Source organism: Oncorhynchus masou, chromosome 23, assembly GCF_036934945.1.
Source record: "Oncorhynchus masou masou isolate Uvic2021 chromosome 23, UVic_Omas_1.1, whole genome shotgun sequence".
NCBI classification, from domain to species: Eukaryota; Metazoa; Chordata; class Actinopteri; order Salmoniformes; family Salmonidae; genus Oncorhynchus; species Oncorhynchus masou.
The window spans coordinates 13,800,793-13,818,295 of record NC_088234.1 but is presented as its reverse complement, the minus strand read 5'-3'; the positions used below and the strand labels follow the sequence as shown (position 1 = coordinate 13,818,295).

Genomic DNA, 17,503 nt, shown 5'->3' with positions numbered 1-17,503 from the left:
ACAGGACCTGGTCAATGAACAGAAGAGAGCTGGGACCACAGTCTCAAAGAAAACCATTAGTAACACACTGCACCGTCATGGATTAAAATCCTGCAGCGCATGCAAGGTCCCCCTGCTCAAGCCAGCGCATGTCCAGGCCCGTCTGAAGTTTGCCAATGACCATCTGAATGATCCAGAGGAGGAATGGGAGAAGGTCATGTGGTCTGATGAGACAAAAATAGAGCTTTTTGGTCTAAACACTCGCCGTGTTTGGAGGAAGAAGAAGGATGAGTATAACCCCAAGAACATGCTTCCAACCGTGAAGCATGGAGGTGGAAATATCATTCTTTGGGGATGCTTTTCTGCAAAGGGGACAGGATGACTGCACCGTATTGAGGGGAGGATGGATGGGGCCATGTATCGCGAGATCTTGGCCAACAACCTCCTTCCCTCAGTAACAGCATTGAAGATGGGTCGTGGCTGGGTCTTCCAGCATGACAATGACCCGAAACACACAGCCAGGGTAACTGGAAGCATCTCAAGGTCCTGGAGTGGCCTAGCCAGTCTCCAGACCTGAACCCAATAGAAAATCTTTGCAGGGAGCTGAAAGTCCGTATTGCCCAGCGACAGCCCCGAAACCTGAAGGATCTGGAGAAGGTCTGTATGGAGGAGTGGGCCAAAATCCCTGCTGCAGTGTGTGCAAACCTGGTCAAGAACTACAGGAAACGTATGATCTCTGTAATTGCAAACAAAGGTTTCTGTACCAAATATTAAGTTCTGCTTTTCTGATGTATCAAACACGTATGTCATGCAATAAAATGCAAATTAATTACTTAAAAATCATAAAATGTGATTTTCTGGATTTTTGTTTTAGGTTCTGTCTCTCACAGTTGAAGTGTACCTATGATAAAAACATTACAGACCTCTACATGCTTTGTAAGTAAGGAAACCAGCTTAATCGGCAGTGTATCAAATACTTGTTCTCCCCACTGTGTATGTTTTCTGTTGCTGTGTGAAATCTATAAATAAATTTAAGTGTCAAATTAACACATGATTCAGACTATCGATTGTAGTTTGTTTAAATGCAATCTCTCTCTCTACCATGAAATGTATCACTGTCTTCCAGTTGCAAGTTCGCAGCATCTATGAAAGCTCTCACCGATGCAGCTCTGTCTACAGACAAGGGTGGATTTATCCAAGTAGAATTTTCAAAGTTCTAGAACAGCACTTTGTTTTTACCACGTAGATAACATTTCTGTTCTGTTCTGCCAGTTCGTCTTGTCTGGTCAACCAGCGTTTTTCTTGTCAAGTCTTTGTTTTTCTAGTCCTCCCAGTTCTGACCTTTGCTTGCCCTTACACTGAGCCCGCCTGCACTGACCTCGAGCCTGCCTGCCACTCTGTACCTCCTTATGATCTTTTGCCTGTCCACAACCTGCCCCTTGTTTTATAATAAATATCAGAAACTCCAACCCTCTGCCTCCCGTGTCTGCATCTGGTCTTGCCCTGTATCGTTATAGCCTCCACTATTCCAGCACCATTTCAACTTCAACATTTCGACATCATGAAATCACCTATGCTTAGTCTAATACAGTGACATCTAAAATATTCCAAAAACGATTCAGTCCAATCAACATAAGCACATGTTCAGCCACCTGAAATTGATCCAAGGCTGTTTAAAATATGTAATGTTGCAAAATAGTAACGAATGTTACTATTACTTTGATTAGATTTAACAATTGATTACAGTCTCTTTAAAAACTGTAAAATAAAATAAACTGCATTTGTATTTGAGCTCTGATTAGCTGTAATAAAAAAAACTGTTTTGGATCAGTGTTTATTGCAGATGTTGCTGTTGGATGATTCTAAAAAGTTTTCTTTTTTACTTGGTTTGGAGTCTTGATGTGTTTTTAAAAAATGTTGAAATATATTGGATGTTAGGATATCGTTTTATTAATGGGAAAATATGTACATTCTTACCTATCATGTGGCTGTCCATGTTACTGATTTGTGTGTTTGTGTGCATAAGTAGAAAATGTGTAGACTCACCCTACTTGTAAAGAAAGGCCAATGCCATCCTCCTCATTCATGTTGCCGAAACATCTATGACTCTGTCATACATGCTTTAAATTTATGTTGTCCTAGACTACCTGGCTAGAATGTTGCTTGCTAGCCTATTTCCTTTCATGACAACATTATCTCGTTCACATTAGCCTTCTACATATTGAACTTCATCCTGTCAGTCCAGGGACACAATGTATGAATTAATGGTTGTGTCAGAATCGCAGAATTGGCCAGTGTGGCGAATGAAGTAAAACCACAAAATCCCTATATCTGTCCTTGGCTAATTTAGGAAACTAGATACAACAAATCACGTTTTTTCTGTCAATGATGTTTGGCTGGATGTGATGTGACTGGTGTGAAGCCAAATCCGAACTGGCTTCCCTTTACACTTTCTTTTGGTGCACCAGGACCATTCACAGCTGAGCTCACTCAGTTTAGCTCAACGCTGATTGGCTACTATTATTAATAATTATTAATCCCTTGTATTCAATGCTACAGGCAACAATATTATACTATTTTTGACCAGAAAGCATCAGATAGATGAGCTACACATACAGAAACAGAGGGGAGCTGTTTGGCTTTGCTCAGATGCTTTCTCCTGTGAGCTACTGTAGATTAAGCCTCTTGCAAATTGAAGTAAAACTATGAAAGATACATTTATTTTTATTATCTTTTATCTTTTTTTCTTGGTGATTGTTCTGGGGAAGCCTGCCTTCCTTTGGCATCCCTGAATACATGCCACTGCATAGTCCGAAACTTCAGTATGAGAACCAACTGATTGCACATGGATGATCCAATATCTTAACACCTTGGGTGTTAGCTTGGCGTAGAACTACACATCATAAGTCCAATATAATCACCATTCTATATCTTAGCAATACATGGAACGTGCTTTAATAAATTTTTACCAAAACAATTGGCGGCCGGCGGGGTGACGGATTTGTTGTTTTTCAAATCCCAGACTGTCTCTTTAGAACATTAAGTGTTGAATGGGGCTCTGGAGTTGTTCCCCTCAGAGTTCTGACTGTTGAGTGGGAACATCCTCCTCATGGCGTCCATATCCACCTTCTTCCTGAACGTCTCCGTGGTGAAATAGTACGCCAGTGGATCCAAAATAGCGTTCAGACAGGCCACCATTAGGCTGTAGCGGTATGTCGACAGTAGGGGGCATGGTACCGCTTTCCCATGGACATAGAGGAGCGCCAGAGTCCCATGGTAGGGCAGGAAGCAGGCCAGAAATATCACCAGGTTGGTGGTGATCATCCTCTTGATCTTCCCAGAGTTGATGAGTTCTGTCTGGGCTACAGCGCTCCTTGTGATGGTGCGGATCAACGCCGAGGAACAGACCAACATCACCACCAAGGGGATGCCAAAGCCGATGGTTAGTGTCGAGGCAACTGCCGTTGCCTGTGTGGCGTAGACTGGAAGGTTCCCGAAACAAAGGTCCTGCATCTCATTGGATGCCTCCCTATGTTTCAGCCGAAAGACAGAGAGAGAGAAAGGGAGAAAGAGGGAAGAAGAGAGAGAGAGAGAGGGAGAGAGGGAATATAACTGGATATATAAATGATACAGGGTTGGGTCTGATGTGATGTTACAGAGCCCTTTCTGTGTTTGCAAACATTGCCGCACGAGGGAGATGAGCGCAAGTTGGTGGCAGAACAAGGGGGAGTTCTTATAGAACGCCAGCAAAAAAAGCCTCTATTTACATGTTGCTAATGGGTGCATTTCACACTGCTTTTGGATTATAATTGGATTTTAATGCTCATATGAGTGTCCTGCTTAATATAATGTTTGTGTCATCATCGCAAATCAACGGCATTATACTTAAAAAACACTTCAACTTCAACCAGTAAAATGATTCTTTAGCTAGGTTTTGCTGCAGACTATATCAATGAGTGTTAGCATTCTAGCTAACAACTGCTGCATCCAAAATAGTTATTTTGCAACGATCACAACCAAATATAATCTTAGCGACTGTTCAAACAAGAATAAAAACATAATTGTAAGCGCATGAGAACCCAATAAATGTTGTTTAGAAGCAATAAAAAAGGAAATCTAGGCGATGTTGAATGGGCACAGATGGCGATGGCTTTCTTACGGCCGCCAAGAGTCGCGCGTATCTGTGTGTGACATCAGTGTGTTGTATACTGGAAAAGGGTCTATAGGGCAATTTGTTTTTGTGACCTGGCCAGGAGAATACCTGGGTTCTAGTTGACCTGACCAGGAGAATACCTTGGTCCTAGTTGACCTGACCAGGAGAATACCTTGGTCCTAGTTGACCTGATGAGGAGAATACCAAATAAAATAAAATGTATTTGTCACATACACATGGCTAGCAGATGTTAATGCGAGTGTAGCGAAATGCTTGTGCTTCTAGTTCCGACAATGCAGTAATAACCAGCGAGTAATCTAACCTAACAATTCCAAAACTACTACCTTATACACACAAGTGTAAAGGGATAAAGAATACGTACATAAAGATATATGAATGAGTGATGGTACAGAAGGGCATAGGCAAGATGCAGTAGATGGTATTGAGTACAGTATATACATACAGTGCCTTGCGAAAGTATTCGCCCCCCTTGAAGTTTGCGACCTTTTGCCACATTTCAGGCTTCAAACATAAAGATATAAAACTGTATTTTTTTGTGAAGAATCAACAACAAGTGGGACACAATCATGAAGTGGAACGACATTTATTGGATATTTCAAACTTTTTTAACAAATCAAAAACTGAAAAATTGAGCATGCAGAATTATTCAGCCCCTTTACTTTCAGTGCAGCAAACTCTCTCCAGAAGTTAAGTGTGTAACGACGTTCTTCGTTTGTCGAAAGAGAGTCGGACCGAAATGCAGCGTGTTGGTTACTCATGTTTATTAATGAAACAAATAACGGAACTATACATGAAATAACTAATAAATACAAAAACAACAAAACGGAACGTGAAACCTATTACAGCCTATCTGGTGCACACTACACAGAGACAGGAACAATCACCCACGAAATACAAAGTGAAAACCAGGCTACCTAAATATGGTTCCCAATCAGAGACAACGAGAATCACCTGACTCTGATTGAGAACCGCCTCAGGCAGCCAAACCTATGTAACACACACCCCTAATCAGCTACAATCCCAATAACCAAAAAACCCCACTAAGAATTACAACAAACAATAAACCCATGTCACACCTTGGCCTGACCAACTAATTAACTAAAACACAAAATACTAAGACCAGGGCGTGACACAGTGAGGATCTCTGAATGATCCAATGTTGACCTAAATGACTAATGATGATAAATACAATCCACCTGTGTGTAATCAAGTCTCCGTATAAATGCACCTGCACTGTGATAGTCTCAGAGGTCCGTTAAAAGCGCAGAGAGCATCATGAAGAACAAGGAACACACCAGCCAGGTCCGAGATACTGTTGTGAAGAAGTTTAAAGCTGGATTTGGATACAAAAAGATTTCCCAAGCTTTAAACATCCCAAGGAGCACTGTGCAAGCGATAATATTGAAATGGAAGGAGTATCAGACCACTGCAAATCTACCAAGACCTGGCCGTCCCTCTAAACTTTCAGCTCATAAAAGGAGAAGACTGATCAGATATGCAGCCAAGAGGCCCATGATCACTCTGGATGAACTGCAGAGATCTACAGCTGAGGTGGGAGATTCTGTCCATAGGACAACAATCAATCGTATATTGCACAAATCTGGCCTTTATGGAAGAGTGGCAAGAAGAAAGACATTTCTTAAAGATATCCATAAAAAGTGTAATTTAAAGTTTGCCACAAGCCACCTGGGAGACACACCAAAAATGTGGAAGAATGTGCTCTGGTCAGATGAAACCAAAATTGAACTTTTTGGCAACAATGCAAAACGTTATGTTTGGCGTAAAAGCAACACAGTTCATCACCCTGAACACACCATCCCCACTGTCAAACATGGTGGTGGCAGCGTCATGGTTTGGGCCTGCTTTTCTTCAGCAGGGACAGGGAAGATGGTTAAAATTGATGGGAAGATGGATGGAGCCAAATACAGGACCATTCTGGAAGAAAACCTGATGGAGTCTGCAAAAGACCTGAGACTGGGACGGAGATTTGTCTTCCAACAAGACAATGATCCAAAACATAAAGCAAAATCTACAATGGAATGGTTCAAAAATAAACATATCCAGGTGTTAGAATGGCCAAGTCAAAGTCCAGACCTGAATCCAATCGAGAATCTGTGGAAAGAACTGAAAACTGCTGTTCACAAATGCTCTCCATCCAACCTCACTGAGCTTGAGCTGTTTTGCAAGGAGGAATGGGAAAAAATTTCAGTCTCTCGATGTGCAAAACTGATAGAGACATACACCAAGCGACTTACAGCTGTAATCGCAGCAAAAGTTGGCGCTACAAAGTATTAACTTAAGGGGGCTGAATAATTTTGCACTCCCAATTTTTCAGTTTTTGATTTGTTAAAAAAGTTTGAAATATCCAATAAATGTTGTTCCACTTCATGATTGTGTCCCACTTGTTGATTCTTCACAAAAAATACAGTTTTATATCTTTATGTTTGAAGCCTGAAATGTGGCAAAAGGTCGCAAAGTTCAAGGGGGCCGAATACTTTCGTAAGTAAGTAGCATTGTTTAATGTGGCTAGTGATGTACAGTATTTTACATCAATTTCCATCAATTCCCATTTGGCTGGAGTTGAGTCCGTGTGTTGGCAGCAGCCACTCAATGTTAGTGTTGGCTGTTTAACAGTCTGATGGCCTTGAGATAGAAGCTGTTTTTCAGTCTCTCGGTCCCTGCTTTGATGCACCTGTACTGACCTTGCCTTCTGGATGATAGTGGGGATAACTAGGTCCTAGTTGACCTGACCAGGAGAATACCTTGGTCCTAGTTGACCTGACCAGGAGAATACCTGGGTTCTAGTTGACCTGACCAGGAGAATACCTTGGTCCTAGTTGACCTGACCAGGAGAATACCTTGGTCCTAGTTGACCTGATGAGGAGAATACCTTGGTCCTAGTTGACCTGATGAGGAGAATACCTTGGTCCTAGTTGACCTGACCAGGAGAATACCTTGGTCCTAGTTGACCTGATGAGGAGAATATCTGGGTCCTAGTTGACCTGACCAGCAGAATATCTGGGTTCTAGTTGACCTGATGATGAGAATATCTGGGTTCTAGTTGACCTGATGAGGAGAATATCTGCGTCCTAGTTGACCTGACCAGGAGAATATCTGGGTTCTAGTTGACCTGACCAGCAGAATATCTGGGTTCTAGTTGACCTGATGATGAGAATATCTGGGTTCTAGTTGACCTGATGAGGAGAATATCTGCGTCCTAGTTGACCTGACCAGCAGAATATCTGGGTTCTAGTTGACCTGATGATGAGAATATCTGGGTTCTAGTTGACCTGATGAGGAGAATATCTGCGTCCTAGTTGACCTGACCAGCAGAATACCTGGGTTCTAGTTGACCTGACCAGGAGAATACCTGGGTTCTAGTTGACCTGATGAGGAGAATATCTGCGTCCTAGTTGACCTGACCAGGAGAATATATGGGTTCTAGTTGACCTGATGAGGAGAATATATGCGTCCTAGTTGACCTGACCAGGAGAATATATGGGTTCTAGTTGACCTGACCAGCAGAATATCTGGGTTCTAGTTGACCTGACCAGGAGAATATATGGGTTCTAGTTGACCTGACCAGGAGAATATATGGGTTCTAGTTGACCTGACCAGCAGAATATCTGGGTTCTAGTTGACCTGACCAGGAGAATATCTGGGTTCTAGTTGACCTGATGAGGAGAATATCTGCGTCTTAGTTGACCTGACCAGGAGAATATATGGGTTCTAGTTGACCTGACCAGCAGAATATCTGGGTTCTAGTTGACCTGACCAGGAGAATATATGGGTTCTAGTTGACCTGACCAGGAGAATATATGGGTTCTAGTTGACCTGATGAGGAGAATATCTGGGTCCTAGTTGACCTGACCAGGAGAATATATGGGTTCTAGTTGACCTGATGAGGAGAATATCTGGGTCCTAGTTGACCTGACCAGCAGAATACCTTGGTCCTAGTTGACCTGACCAGCAGAATATCTGGGTTCTAGTTGACCTGATGAGGAGAATATCTGGGTCCTAGTTGACCTGACCAGCAGAATATCTGGGTTCTAGTTGACCTGATGAGGAGAATATCTGGGTCCTAGTTGACCTGACCAGCAGAATATCTGGGTCCTAGTTGACCTGACTAGGAGAATATCTGGGTCCTAGTTGACCTGTTGAGGAGAATATCTGGGTTCTAGTTGACCTGTTGAGGAGAATATCTGGGTTCTAGTTGACCTGTTGAGGAGAATATCTGGGTTCTAGTTGACTGATGAGGAGAATATCTGGGTCCTAGTTGACCTGATGAGGAGAATATCTGGGTCCTAGTTGACCTGATGAGGAGAATATCTGGGTCCTAGTTGACCTGATGAGGAGAATATCTGGGTTGTAGTTGACTGATGAGGAGAATATCTGTGTCCTATTTGTACCTGCGTTTGGAGATGTAGAATGGGAGGCTGGCTCCGATGGTAAGGACCCAGACACCGAGGCAGACCAGTGGGGCTTTCTTTCGGCCCTCCCGAATCCGGCAAGACATGGGGAAACATACGGCTACACAACGGTCGAAACACATGCAGGTGAGGAGAAAGATGCTGCCATACATGTTGACCAGCAGAACCAGGCCCACCCCTGGAATAAATGCATGAATTGATCAATTAATGAATGTGTGAATGGAGAAAAATAAAACCTTTACTGCCATATGGGAATTTGTTTTACACATCATAAGAAAAGCAATTAAAATGATCTTTGTAAAAAAAAAACAGGACATGGACGGACAAAACAGAGAGTGCAATATATATCATTCAAGGACAAAAATCCTAGATTGTAGATTCACTCAATGTCATGATAAACATGTTTGGCTTGACAATTACATTAATGAGTTGGCATGATAGCAGAAACAGATATTGTGACTAAGCTAAAATAACAACAACGAGTCAACATGTATCTTCACACAGAACCTGAGGTAACTTGGACAAACCTTTATCTTCACACGGAACCTGAGGTAACCTGAACAAGCCTTTACCTTCACACAGAACCTTAGGTAACCTGGACAAGGGTTTATCTTCACACGGAACCTGTGGTAACCTGGACAAGCCATTACCTTCACACGGAACCTGAGGTAACCTGGATAAGTGTTTATCTTCACACGGAACCTGAGGTAACCTGGACAAAGCCTTTACCTTCAAACAGGAGCTGATGAAATCTGGACAAGCCTATACCTTCACGAAGGAAACCTAAACAGGCCTTTACTTTCACACACGACCTGATGTAACCCAGACAAGTGTTTCCCTTCACACAGGACCTGATGTAACCTAGACAAGTGTTTACCTTCACACAGGGCCTGAGGTAACTGAGGTAACCCAGACCAGCATTTACCTTCACACGGAACCTGAGGTAACCCGGACATGCCTTTACCTTCACACAGGACCTGAGGTAACTGAGGTAACCCAGACCAGCATTTACCTTCACACGGAACCTGAGGTAACTCAGACAAGCGTTTACATTCACACAGAACCTGAGGTAACTGAGGTAACTAAGGTAACCCAGACAAGCGTTTACCTTCACACAGGACCTGAGGTAACTGAAGTAACTCAGACAAGCGTTTACCTTCACACAGGATCTGAGGTAGCTGAGGTAACCCAGACATTCCCAGATGGTAGTAGATCCTCAGGGGCAGAGTGAGGACCAGGAGAAGGTCTGCGATGGCCAGGTTAGTCATATAGACGGTGGTGTGAGACCGAGACTTGGTGTAGAGGAAGAACACCACTAGTGCTGTGAGGAATAAGAAAATGGACGTATTGTGGCATAACAAAGCCACAGCATTGCATTGACGTCTAGCTATTAAAGACATGCCATTCAAACATGAAACAAAGCTTAAATTGCAACTTATTACCAAGTGAGTTATGGCCTGTTAAAAAAAAAATATATATATATATACGTGTTTGATCTTGGCTCCAAACACATTTTCATTGATATAGGCTAGAATATAATAATGGAGGAACATTCTCTCCCTATACCTGTGAGGTTGAGGATGAGGCCAACCATGAAGACCATGGAGTAGACCCCAACAAAGAGCCAGTTACTCTGGGGCTCTGTGCAGTTATGAGTGGTGTTGATGCTCATGACTACTATTTTTGTTGTTTCTGAGGAGAGGGATGGAAAGAGAGAGAATGAGAGAGAGAGAGAGAGAGAGAGAGAGAGAGAGAGAGAGAGAGAGAGAGAGAGAGAGAGAGAGAGAGGGAGGGAGGGAGAAGACAGAGAGAGGCAGAGAGGGATGGAAAGAGAGGGAGATGGAGCGAGAGAGTCAGGGAGGGATGGAAAGAGAGGGAGAGAGAGAGAGAGACGGATGGATGGAGAGGGAGAGAGAGAGAGAGAGGGAGAGAGAGAGAGAGAGAGAGAGAGAGAGAGAGAGAGAGAGAGAGAGAGAGAGAGAGAGAGAGAGAGAGAGAGAGAGAGAGAGAGAGAGAGGGACAGATAGAAAGAGAGGGAGAGAGAGAGGGCGGGCGGGAAAAAGAGGGATTAGCAGGCTATAGAAATGATACAGGATTGTGTCTGTTATGATGCAATGTCATACACAGGGGGTCCAAAAAGACAACAGTACAGGCAGGGAAAAGGCTAGTAAGTCCGGGAGATCAGGCAATAGGTTGATAACAGGAAATCTGATAAAGTACAGGCAGGGAATAGGCTAAATGAGCCGTTAGTGAGACAGGCAAAAACTATCATACACAGGAGGAGTAAATTACGGGAGAAACAGAGCTCTGAGTGTGTCACAAAATAAACAATACCTCACAATGATGGGGTGCAAAGAACTGACCTAAATAGTGTGTGATAATGACATAGAGATATGTGAAGAGGTGATCAGAATTCAGGTGATTGGGATCTGGAGAGTGAGCTGCGTTCAGGGGATCTATGTGTTTGAGAGTGTGAGCTGGAAGGTGAGCAGCGTTCAGGGGATCTCTGTGTTTGAGAGTGTGAGCTGGAAAGTGGGCTGGAAAGTGAGCTGCGTTCAGGGGATCTATGTGTTTGAGAGTGTGAGCTGGAGAGTGAGCAGCATTCAGGGGATCTACGTGTTTGAGAGTGTGAGCTGGAAATTTGATCAGCGTTCAGGGGATCTCTGTGTTTGAGAGTGTGAGCTGGAAAGTGGGCTGGAAAGTGAGCTGCGTTCAGGGGATCTATGTGTTTGAGAGTGTGAGCTGGAAGGTGAGCAGTGTTCATGGGATCTATGTGTTTGAAAGTGTGAGCTGGAAGCAGACGTTACACTCTCTCCATTCCTCTCTTCTTCATCTCTTTGTCTCACACTTGCAAAACACCTTTTCCTGTCCTGATCTGTATTGTAATGTTCCTCTGTAGTTATTGTGACATAGGCACCATTTCCCCAACCGTCCGTCTGTGTATTTTTAGCCTGTCTTAGGGGTATCCCCTGGTCAACACTATACCTAGACTGCAAATGGCACCCTATTTCATTTGGGCTTCGCTCAAACGTAGTCCACTATAAGGGGAACAACCATTTCATGGTAACCATTTCAATGGAAGGTCTACCGACACCTGTTGTATTCAACGCATGTGACAAATACAATTTGATATGATTTGATTTGAATAGGGTTCCATTTGGGAGGCTGGGATGCGCCCCTATTTTCACTGTTGTCGTCTTATGCATGCAAAGAGGGTAAAACTGCTGATGAATTAAGGAAGCTGATCAGCCAGTCGGTGAGGGAGGAAGTTATTTTTAACGCTACAAAGATCTTTGTCTGATAGACCCTATTTATGTACAAGAACCTCTACCAATATTTACAGTGGGATACTGTTTCAGTTTCAGATGCTTATTTTGCATTCACCAAAGAGGAACAAGAAGACATTTTGTCCACTTTCATTCTGACTTCAGTGAAAGCTAAATAAATGACTTCATTTGAGGTCTCTATGGAAACTGTGAACCTACCTTTCCCCAGTTAAAGCAGAAGCAGACACATGGCTGCTAGCATTGCGGAAGAGTTGAGAAATGAACATAACGTTATGTGTATATTTTTTGCATTTGCGTTCACTATTCATTCACCTCAATTGCAATGGTATCTGTAACTGTATTTTCCAGGAGTGAGAGAGTGAAACCAACACTTTTTATGAAGCATTTTTACTCTCCTCATTTTCTCTTTCTCTCAATAACAGTAGTCACAGCACAATTACACACACAGGTGACCAAGTTATCCTGTTACCCTGTCTGTTATTGGTGTTGTGATACAGTTACAGTGCCCGTGTGAAGTGAATATGATGTTGGCATGGTACACACGGAGACTAGAGTAATACACTGTGGGATATTCTGAGAAGCACTCACCCGTTTGATGCTTACGAGGGGAAAATTTTGATTGTGATGGTCTTGAGTTCCAAATACAGTGCCTTTGTCAGGAAATGAAAGAGAGAGAGATAATGAGAACCCTCGCTCTCTCTTCTTGTTCCCTCTCTCTCTCTCTCTCTCTCTCTCTCTCTCTCTCATTTTCTTCATGTTTCTTCCTCTTCTTGTTTTCTCTCTCTGATTTACCCCTTCTATTTTGTTCTATATACTGCAACTCTTTCTCTTCTCTCACTCTATCCATATCTGTGTTAGTGAATGTGTATCTCTCTGTCTGTGACATGACTGACTGTTCATTTTCTGCATTTATGGGGAAGCTCTTAATTTATTCACACTCACACGCTCACACTCTGTAACAGTCCATATAAAAGGTCTGCCCTGACACTCTGCCAGGAAAAGCCACTGACTTTTACGTGACTGGAAAGAGAAGGAGAGGGCATTTACATTCACATGACAAGGCTTCTGTTAATCATGACATAGCTAGAATTTGGTTTAAGAAAAACAACGTTTTTAAATCGAAAAATTATTTCAGTCTACATCCGATTAGAACATTATCGGTATGATAATATTTTTGTATATGTATTATTTAGGCCAACATTTCGAAAATTGTTCGACAAAACCAGGAGAATCATTTTCTTACAATGTAACTAGTAATGGCCACAACGTACTTTCCTACCACTAACAGCGATCAAGAATCCTATACATCAACGCACCACCGTTTGATACGGACCTCGTGGCGCAACGGTAGCGCGTCTGACTCCAGATCAGAAGGTTGCGTGTTCAAATCACGTCGGGGTCAAAATGTTTTCTACAATTTATCTTTCCCTTATAAACCGTATGGTACCATCGGATCATTTTTTCAATGCAATGCTGTGATTACGTAATGAATGGTAATAAAACATATATGTTCTATTGAATAAACTCCAACTATGAGCATATAATCTATCTACAATTTAGACTATACTATTTAGATTAAAACAATTATAATTTAACCAAATCAAAGTTTATTCATCACTTGCACAGGATACAGCAAGCAGGTGTAAATTGTACAGTGAAATGCTTAGGAGGAGCTAGCAAACTCGCTTTAACTCTTATTCTACTAAAACAAAGTCCCTCGTTCTATGTACCTTGAGTTTGTCTACTTGACCAACCGTCATAAAGGCAAATGTATTGATCTTGTGTCAGATACTGGGTTGGGCGTTTCTCCGTGGGTTGTTTACAGTATATAGGCTTAGACATACTAGAACAGACAAAGTCCCTGCTCTGTGGATCTTGGATTGCACACAGTGTCATGAATAGTTTTGTTTTTAGGATCCCCATGGTCTGTTGTAAATGCAGTAGCGAGTCCAAAAGATAGATCTATCTGTGTCTCTATCACTCTCGGTAGCCTACCTGCACCCAATTTGGTGGGACAATGGAAACTGCTGGAGTTATTTCATGTATAGAACATGGATAAATTACAGGTATGTAGTATCTGTGTATTAATCAGAACGCTGGGGTCAATCACCATAGCTACCAAGAAGAAGTAATCTAGTGCTATGGCTTGGGGATTCCCTGTGTTCTTCATCTGCTTGTCTGTGAGTGTGTGTTAGTGTGTGCATGAGTACGCGAGTGGCAGGAGTAGGCTTGTGTGTATGAGTGTGTGTTTGAGTGTGTGTGTCAGGTGTATATAACATATTGTTAAATTACAATTTAGCCTTCAAATATTTTCATGAGAAAATAATAACTAGGACATAAAGAAGTTGAAGAAACATTTTTCAGCCTTTATTACAAAATGAAACAAATTAAAAATCTGCATAGAATTAAATTAAAACATGAGAAACACAATTTACAGAAGATGCAAATGTCATACCAATATAAACATGACTATAGGCTACATATTACAGTCACTGATGTGTATATTATAAATACTCTAGGCCCCAGAGCAAAGATAAAGTAAATATAATCACTCTTCAAATAACCATTCATTCCTCTTGACAAAGGAGAGTAAAAGGGTGGGGGGTTGTTGCTGTCAGTTCTTTACGGTCCTCAAGTGGTCGTGGTTGAAAAATGGTCACATTCGATGGTCATCATTGATCATCACGCTTCCTACTGGCAGGAGATAAAGGTCAAAGGTTAGGTGAACACTTTCTTTCTTACTCCCTCCCCATTCCCCTTCTCCCCCGCCCCCTCCCCCCACTCCCCCCTTCCCCCTCTCTCACCTCCTTTCCGCCACAGGTACCACAGATGCATCCGAACAGTCCGTTGACCATCTGTATTACACACAGCACCAGCTCCACACTAGCAGCCACAAGTAGAGTGGCGAACAGGCCGATATTAAACTCCACAACATCCTTTGGCTCTTCACAAGTCGTCCAGAGTTCACTGTCACCCAGGTAGCTGCCGTTGCTGCAATGATGAACATTCAAGCAATCAATCAATCAAGCAATCAATCAATCAATCAAGCAAGCAATCAATCAATCAATCAATTGTATTGATCTTTTTACATCGGCAGGCATCATAAAGTTATTTACGGTAGCTAGGTAAAGTATCCAAAGAGATAGAAATAAGAATAGTTGTGTTATCATAAAAAATGTAAAAAGACGTACTTGTCCAAGAAGGGCCTCCCCCAACTTGCATCTTTGTCACCTGGAGCCTTGAATAAGCAGACAGGTCCGTTGGCCAGGACCAGGGCAGCCGTAGCCAAACTGTACAGAGCTCCAACAACCCCAGCAGCAGCAAACCCAATGGACAGAAACATCTGAAGAGAAGAGTCACACACAGGGGTCAGAGGTCAGAGACGTTAGGGAGGAGGTCAAGAGAAGGGAGATTTTATAGCAAATGTTAGCTTTTTTGTGTATTCACCACGTGGAAAATAGGTTTTGTTCTTAATTAGGCTTCTACAAACTCGTTTTCAATATGGTAAGGCAAATAAATCTAATCCAAGGCAGGTGTGTTTCTGAGCCATGAGTTTCTGATAGAGTGATTCCTCGAGTAATCTATCACTTTTTACAAACTGCTTTCACTGGGAAATTAGACTGACCATAATGTAACTGAGGGTTACATTGTGGTCCAACATCAAACCCAACCATAAACGGACAGTTTATTATTTCCTGACATTACACATGTTTCACAGGTAGGGGTGGTGAAGTCAAGGTGTTTTTTCTTATTGAGCTATTGTGATGAATTTATAATACACAAGCTGTCATTGGCCCACCCATATACCCAAACCTAATGTTGTGTGCTGCAGTAGGGAGACAGGTTTAGATATTTACTCATCCCTTTAATGCAGTGGTTCTCAATCCTGCTCCTGGGGACCCAAAGGGGAGCACATTTTTGTTTTGCCCTAGCACTACACACCTGATTCAAATCATCAAAGCCTTTTGATGAGATGATCATTTTAATCAGCTGTGTAGTGCTAGGGCAAAACAAAAATGTGCTCCCCAGCATTGAGAACCAATGCTTTAATGGTTAAGGTTAGGACTGGGGGAGTTTAATCTGATCCTAGGTTTGTGGTTAGGGGCTGTTGTTTGACTTACCCCACAGCGGTTGGCACAGCAACCATTACTGCTGGTCAGGTGGATGTGGATGGCTGGGATAAGGCACTGAGAGAGAGAGAGAGAGAGAGAGAGAGAGAGAGAGAGAGAGAGAGAGAGAGAGAGAGAGAGAGAGAGAGAGAGAGAGAGAGAGAGAGAGAGAGAGAGAGAGAGAGAGAGAGAGAGAGAGAGAGAGAGAACACACACACACACACACTCTTCTTTAACTGTTTTGTCATGGAGTAGCATATTGAGGCAACATATTTCAGATGTACAGATCCATTCAGCATTCAAATGAATTCACACTATCACTTTTATGAAAAGGGTACTTTTATTTTTCTGAAAAAGTACTAAACAAACCTGTGATCATGGTTTGACCAATGCTCTATAGAATCAGCATGTCTAAACCAAGATTGGGGTCAATTCCATTTCTATTCAGTCAGTATTGTTTATCAATAAGAAACTTTGGAGTTAAAAAATGGAACTGACCTAAACACTGGTCTTCTAAACCAATCATGCTATATAATATTTAAAATTAAACCAATCATGTAACATAATATTTAAAATTAAACCAATCATGTAACATAATGGACAAAATTAAACCAATCATGTTACATAATATTTAAAATTAAGCCAATCATGTTACATAATATTTAAAATTAAACCAATCATGTTACATATAATTTAAAATTAAACCAATCATGTAACACAATGGACAAAATTACACCAATCGCAACACATAATGTTCAAAATTAAATCAATCATATCATAATATGGTCCAAATTAAACTAATAATGTTAGGTAATCATCAGAATGAAACCAATCATGTTACCTAATGGCCAAAATTAAACTCACCATGAGTCCGCCGCCGATGAACCCTCCCATATATTTAACCTCATCTGTGATCCGGTCTCCATTCCCATCTCTGTCTTCCTGAGCGTACTTCGTCGACCAGCCAGGGAAGAACGCAATGATGTTACAGATGATTGAGACCCCCGCCAGAACGTAGAGCGGGATCGCAATGACCTTAGAGCACTTTCCTGTACACATGTTGCTGGTTGTACGCTTTCTTCAACGTTGACAAACTCAAGAATGTTGCGTAGATAAATCAAGACTCTATTTGGTGTCCTCGTAGAAAGAGATATGAGACGAATTCAGAAGTTGAAAAGAATTTCCAGACTGCTCCTCCTTCACTCTCTTCTCAGCCTAGGTCCAGCGTGGCTCTAGTGATGGATGCGAAGCTGCTTAAATCCTGAGGTGAAGGGAAGCTTGGTAGAGGAGGGGTTAGTTAGGCGATAAGACTGGCTCCACACCCCGGTGATTACATCACCTTCAGTTGGCCTGAGAGTTGAGTCATAAAACTGGGTTCTTTCGTCCACTTTGTATTTAACCGCCATTTATCAAGAAAGTCCTGTTGGGGTCAGAAGACCTCTTTTACGAGGGAGCTCAATAACTAGCTCATGTATAGAGTTAGCCGTATTAAAACAAAGCCGCTCTGTGTAGACCCGGCAGGTA

The 17,503-nt window shown here is 42.2% G+C and overlaps 2 protein-coding genes and 1 non-coding gene across 5 annotated transcripts; 1 reads left to right on the top strand and 2 right to left on the bottom strand.

Annotated features, from left to right (window-relative positions):
- Positions 1-2,677: 2,677 nt before the first annotated feature.
- LOC135510348 (lysophosphatidic acid receptor 6) lies at positions 2,678-12,765 on the bottom strand. 2 transcript variants are annotated; one of them, XM_064931200.1, is made up of 5 exons: positions 12,459-12,762; positions 10,150-10,275; positions 9,740-9,904; positions 8,563-8,761; positions 2,678-3,508 (listed from the first exon to the last, which is right to left on the bottom strand). In XM_064931200.1, the coding sequence occupies exons 2-5, from the start codon at positions 10,253-10,255 to the stop codon at positions 3,019-3,021; spliced, it is 960 nt and encodes a 319-aa protein (XP_064787272.1). In that variant the 5' UTR covers positions 10,256-10,275; positions 12,459-12,762; the 3' UTR covers positions 2,678-3,018. The 2 variants fall into 2 exon arrangements, with proteins under 2 accessions (XP_064787272.1, XP_064787274.1); XM_064931202.1 differs by lacking the exon at positions 10,150-10,275 and having other exon boundaries at positions 12,459-12,765.
- A 435-nt stretch (positions 12,766-13,200) lies between these two features.
- On the top strand, positions 13,201-13,272 carry trnaw-cca (transfer RNA tryptophan (anticodon CCA)). The gene has a single exon. It is a non-coding gene; the product is annotated as a tRNA-Trp (tRNA).
- A 943-nt stretch (positions 13,273-14,215) lies between these two features.
- On the bottom strand, positions 14,216-17,225 carry LOC135510347 (transmembrane 4 L6 family member 4-like). Of its 2 annotated transcripts, none has more exons than XM_064931199.1 (5): positions 16,844-17,225; positions 15,992-16,057; positions 15,062-15,213; positions 14,675-14,861; positions 14,216-14,564 (listed from the first exon to the last, which is right to left on the bottom strand). In XM_064931199.1, the coding sequence occupies exons 1-5, from the start codon at positions 17,036-17,038 to the stop codon at positions 14,562-14,564; spliced, it is 603 nt and encodes a 200-aa protein (XP_064787271.1). In that variant the 5' UTR covers positions 17,039-17,225; the 3' UTR covers positions 14,216-14,561. The 2 variants fall into 2 exon arrangements, with proteins under 2 accessions (XP_064787271.1, XP_064787270.1); XM_064931198.1 differs by having other exon boundaries at positions 14,216-14,561.
- Between the last annotated feature and the right edge of the window lie 278 nt (positions 17,226-17,503).